The 5,295-nt window shown below is 39.7% G+C and overlaps 1 protein-coding gene across 1 annotated transcript; it reads right to left on the bottom strand.

Annotated features, from left to right (window-relative positions):
• Nucleotides 1–3,307: 3,307 nt before the first annotated feature.
• LOC108150544 lies at nt 3,308–4,493 on the bottom strand. The gene has a single exon (XM_017278776.2). The coding sequence runs from the start codon at nt 4,454–4,456 to the stop codon at nt 3,806–3,808; it is 651 nt and encodes a 216-aa protein (XP_017134265.1). The 5' UTR covers nt 4,457–4,493; the 3' UTR covers nt 3,308–3,805.
• Nucleotides 4,494–5,295: the final 802 nt, after the last annotated feature.

Genomic DNA, 5,295 nt, shown 5'->3' on the forward strand with positions numbered 1-5,295 from the left:
GTTGCAGTATAGTCGGTCGATACATTCTACATCTTAGTTGGTGCGCCATAGAAGCGAGATTTCATTTTTTTTCTCAGCATTTTATAAAACAATCAGTCGCGCACACGCTCAGGCAGAGAGTGTATTACTCGTTCTAAATTAATCTTCATTAGGGTCACTTAAGCAATAACAAAATCGTCGGAGGTCGGCTACAGGCCAGCAGGGCAGCCATATGTTGCAAGCTCTTCAACCTACATTAACACAAACTGATGGAGAGAGGCGCAAACTTTGATTGAATTTTCATTACATTTTTCGCTGCGGTTGGGAAGTTCACGCCATAAATTAAAAATACAACTAGAAAATGTCAACTTTTCACTTTTAATTAGTTTGGCAGAGTGCGAAAAATTTAGGTCATGCTTGGCTGGCATAAATCAAAAATTTACTTGCGCAAATATTTGGAGAAATTCAGTGCACCTATGCCGCGTTAACATAGCTTTAGAGCACTGCACTTTGGACGGTTGTTTCATCATGTGGCTTTGTTTTATAACTCAGGTAATTTTTGGTGCAACTAATATTGTTAATATTATTTAAATTAAAGCCTCTAAAAATTATTTAATTTGTTGATTACTATTAGTAAATAGAGAAAATTCTGACGTTCAGAAATTGAGAATTTGAATTCTTAACTTGAGGATATACTCATTTCGAGTACAAATTTTGCCCAAGAACTCACATTAAGAATAAACTGAGGATATGTTCTGAATTTGAGAAAAAATGTTCTAATAATGATGCAAAATGTATTGAAAATCCGTGGTCTAGCAGTCTGAGATATCCGGACCAGGAAGCAGGTTTTGAGGCTCCGAGTTCACTTCGAGATGTGTGATTCTTTTTTTTTGTTTATCTTTGCTTTAATTTTATTTTATTAATGCTTATTATTAATTAATGTTATTTTTTATCATTTCTAAAAAATACCGCAAATAATTTGCTTAAAATACGAATTCGCCTTTTCAAGGAAAATAGCTGTGCGGCCTTTGCTCAATGGCAATTTAGGATGTGCGTGGGCGAGTGGTTAAGGCTTACATCTAGAGCGCGAAAGGTCCCAGGTTCAATTCTCAGTCGAGACATGTGTTTTTCATAAAAATATTTCTTAAGTAAAATGACTTCATTTAACACCTAAATTAATAATATAACATTCAATTATTATTTATTATGTTTATAAAGAATCAATTTAGCTCTACAAGTGGACAACAAAGACCGACGCTCGTGTTCAAATTAAATTTCTATGCAAACAAACAATAAAATTGAAAGAAAATTTTGGTAGATTCTCATTTTGGGAAAAAATACTTGAAAAATTCAAATATATTTGAGTTTTTTTATTCTTGAAAATTTTTACTTAAACTGAGTAAAATGGACTCAAAGAGAGAATTGTTGCTCTTGGATTTTTGTTGTGTATGAATATTTTCAGATTGAGTGCTATGTACTTGATTAATTTTTTCTGTGTAGGCAATTCTATCTTTAAGTCCTTACTATTTATTAATCATATTGCGGCAATACGTTTTTAATTCGTCCTAGTTTTTCTTTTTCAAACAGGGATCAGCAAAACCTATTACTCGAACAGCTATTTACTTTGCATGCCAGGTTTCCCTGTCGAAGACATGTAAATTACGTTGGGGTCTGCTTTTAGATCTTTAAACCTGGCACGAACTAGTCTGCCAACCCAAAACTCCCCTCACCATTGCAGCCCTTACCTTCTTTCTCATACCTGACTTATACTAATAGTACATACTTTTCCTACAGCTTCAAGTTGGTAAGCACATCGGACCATTAAGTTAAATCCTAATCGAGACAACACAAAATGTAAAGCATATCAGAGATAAGCATTGTACAAATTTAAAACGCTATCAGTCCGTACTGTTTTGAACTTTTATCTTATTTTAACATGAACAACATAACAAAGCTTTTTGATTTGCACTTCTTAATGGGCAAGAAAGCTCTCTGGCCTGTTCACTAGCCCTCACCTAACAATCGAACACTAGAAGCTAAGAGAGTGCAGACCCCCGCTAACAGATTTTTCGTTGTGTCTCTCTACTGCAGCGATTAGCGGCAAAGCAGCGGACGAGCAGCGGCAGGGTTGCGACAGTCGGGGGGCAGAGCGTCGGCAGAAAACTTAATGACCCTCTAACTTCGAAAATAATGGCTAAATTTTGAAAGTTTAAGTGTCTATCGATTTGTATGAGCGAAACACATGTCACAGTTCTTTCACGATTTGTGGGCGTTTAAGTGGGCGTGGTTCTGTTTTGAAAAAAACCTACGCTGCGTAGGAATTACTGGGATCTGCATGACAAATCCCAAATCTCTAATTCTTATAATTTTTGCAGATCTCGGACGAATATATATTTTCAACGACTACAAAATGAACGTTTTTACTCTACGAGTTACGGGTATAACAAGAAACTAAAACTATGCAGCTGAGTTTTTTCCTTCTAAAAGTTATATTTTGTGAACCCAATGAAATAATCGAATAATATAATTTAATATATGAAACAAATAAATAAAAATTGGTGTAGATGAGGAATAACGCGTTACAGATTTATGAAAGTAAAAATTATCAAAATAATCAATATTATGAAAAAAATTTGTTCAGCTATCTAAATCATTTAAAAATTTTTTGAATTTGGTTTTATAATTACAATTCTTTGGAAAAGGTATAGTAATAAAAAATTGATGTCATAAATTGAATGGCCATGGCACAGTGTATTGACTATCAGGTTCAACTTATTCTTCCGAGACATTTACGTAAGACATTGCGAATATCAAAACGTAGCTGTCAATATATTTTCAACAAAAAATATAAGCCACATATCATAAAAAACAATAACGAAATAAGATTCCAGGTGAATTTTACAGTGAATAATGTATATGATGCATACATTACATAACAATAATGTATATGTTTTTTGCTCTACGGCGGCACTGTGCGATGGCGATGAGGGGTAATCCTCTACCCCATGTGTGTCTCATACATACTTTTTGCTGTACCGCAAGTGCTTAGCGTTTCGACAGTGGATTGGATTACAAACACAATAAAACAACAATTAGTTTTAGTGCAAAGGCGGAAGAATAAAATCAAGATACCGACAACATTTATATTGCCCTTTAATGATAGATAAAATACGTTGAAGTAGAAGGCTAAGCTATCTCTATCTGGATGAGTGCGGGGGATGTCCAGACTCAGTCAGGAAAGAAGTGCCAGACCTTGTTTACGACTTTAGCTGTTCAAGTTGAGAAAATACAATAAAAAGCTTTGTCAAAAATAAAAACACTCAAGTACTTAATAAATGAACATTTTTGGTTTAATAAATATTTTAAAATATTATTTACACTGGACCTGATTTAGAAAATTCTGTTTTAAGGTGTACATAAAGTTTTTCACCTGTTTACTTGTCTTTTTAATTTTGTATTTTCAGTTCTGCTTGAAATACGAGCTTAAATTTTATAAAAATCGAACTGCTGCTTTGGGAACGACTGGAATAACAACTTGCATGTACATATCTCAAAAAGTAGTCTTTTTATAGCTGCAAAGGTACATATATAACTTTGGTTTGTCGAAGTAAACTTGCTTTCTTGTTCTTTGCTTAATTATAAACTGATTGCCAAATGGCTGTGAACCTTTTTAGATAAACGAAGCTCTTTTTGGCGCTGATTAACAATTTCAACAGATCGATCCCGTATACGTAAGACCCACCACATCCCATCCTCTATCTTTGCTTTATTCCAATAAGGGCGTTTACTTAGCTATGCTCTTCTTTGGTGAGTTCCCTTTTTGCAGCTACAGCTGGATGCCCACGACACTGGCCGAGGTGTGGGGACTAATCGCCGGAAGGAGGATCTCCCCGCGCTCGTCCTTGTAGTCCGCGTAGTCCTTTGAGAGAACACACTCCATGCAGAGGCCGGTCATGAGGCGGAGGGAGAAGAGGTTGGTGCAGGTAGAGGTCACCACGGGGAATCCCCGCTGGCGGCCCAGCTCGATGGTGGCAGCCACCAGGCGGGAGCCCAGCCGCTGGCGTCGAACCGAGCTGTCCACGCCGAGCATGTAGAGGTAGAGGGCCCGGTCCACGCCGAAGTGGGCGAAGATATCTGCCTGCCTCTCGATCCCTGCCAGGAACTTGTGGATCTTGTCCAGCAGGCACTTGACCTCCTTCTGCTCGGCCTCCTGGAACTCCCTCTCCAGATCCCCGGGAACCAGGTCCCCGGCCAGGGCCACGCCCACGATGCGCTCGCCGTCGACGGCCACCAAGGAGAGGTTCTGGTGAATGAGCGAGCGGTGCAGCTCGGCCTCCTCCGGCACCACTTGGCTCTGCGACGCATCCGGCTGGGGGATCAGCATCAGCGGCTCGTGCTTGAAGAAATGCACTGCGAGAAAAGACTCGACCTCGTCAAAGTCTTCCATTTTCATGGCGCGTATGGCGATCGCTGACATCTTCCTTAGTGCCCCACTCGCTGACTGAAACTGAGCGATATTCGGGGCAATTTATTAGTTATATATGCCCCCACTCATGCAGTGAGCTTGCTCGCCTTGTTCTGAGCTTTTCACGAATTTAGGGCTCTCCGCCAGCCCGCTGAGAAGGCACCGCCCATCCACCCTCCACCCTCCACCCTCCATCCTCCCTCCATCCATCCGCCCATCCACCCACTGACCCGACGCACTGTTCTTATCAAAGCTTTTCGAAATATTGTGTGCTTGCTTGCGACCCCGAGGTTTAATGACATTAGTGCTTTTCTGAGCGTGTGAATAATTTCCCCATGCAATTTGGAGATCCGATTGACGCCACCTGATTAAATGGGTTCATTCCCAAGTTAAGTTCAGATCTCGTTAATATCATTAAGTGATATTACCTCAGATACAGATCTAAGAAAGTTGCTGATAAACTGTTTTGTACCTCAACACTATGCCTAGTGTTTCTCTGATCCCGAGTTAATTCGCAATTCTCGTGATACGAGTATAACGGGTAGTTGATGGGTGACTTTTTTTTTGACAGCCCAGAGATGACTACATACGAGCCTCCCAAAAGCCGCAAATAAAAACAATTGCAAGAGTTTGTTTATAATGGCTTGGGGTCGGGAGTGGCCGAATCCACTTTTGAATGGCATGGCGTATAACTCGCCAAGCGACAAGTGGTCGGTGAACCATAATTTAGAACAGGTTTAGGCAGAGCTTTGTTTGCGTTTCGCGTGCCTCCAATGAGACACACGTCAGATGTTACGTTCCCATAGCTCCTCACGCCTTTCCTCAGCCTCCGAAAAGGACAAATTATGAAT

This window comes from Drosophila elegans, unplaced genomic scaffold, assembly GCF_018152505.1.
Source record: "Drosophila elegans isolate 14027-0461.03 unplaced genomic scaffold, ASM1815250v1 contig_397, whole genome shotgun sequence".
In the NCBI taxonomy this organism is placed as follows: domain Eukaryota; kingdom Metazoa; phylum Arthropoda; class Insecta; order Diptera; family Drosophilidae; genus Drosophila; species Drosophila elegans.

Coding starts and splice junctions, on each gene's coding strand:
- LOC108150544 (XM_017278776.2), bottom strand. CDS start 4,456: ATGTCAGCGATCGCCATACGCGCCATGAAAATGGAAGACTTTGACGAG.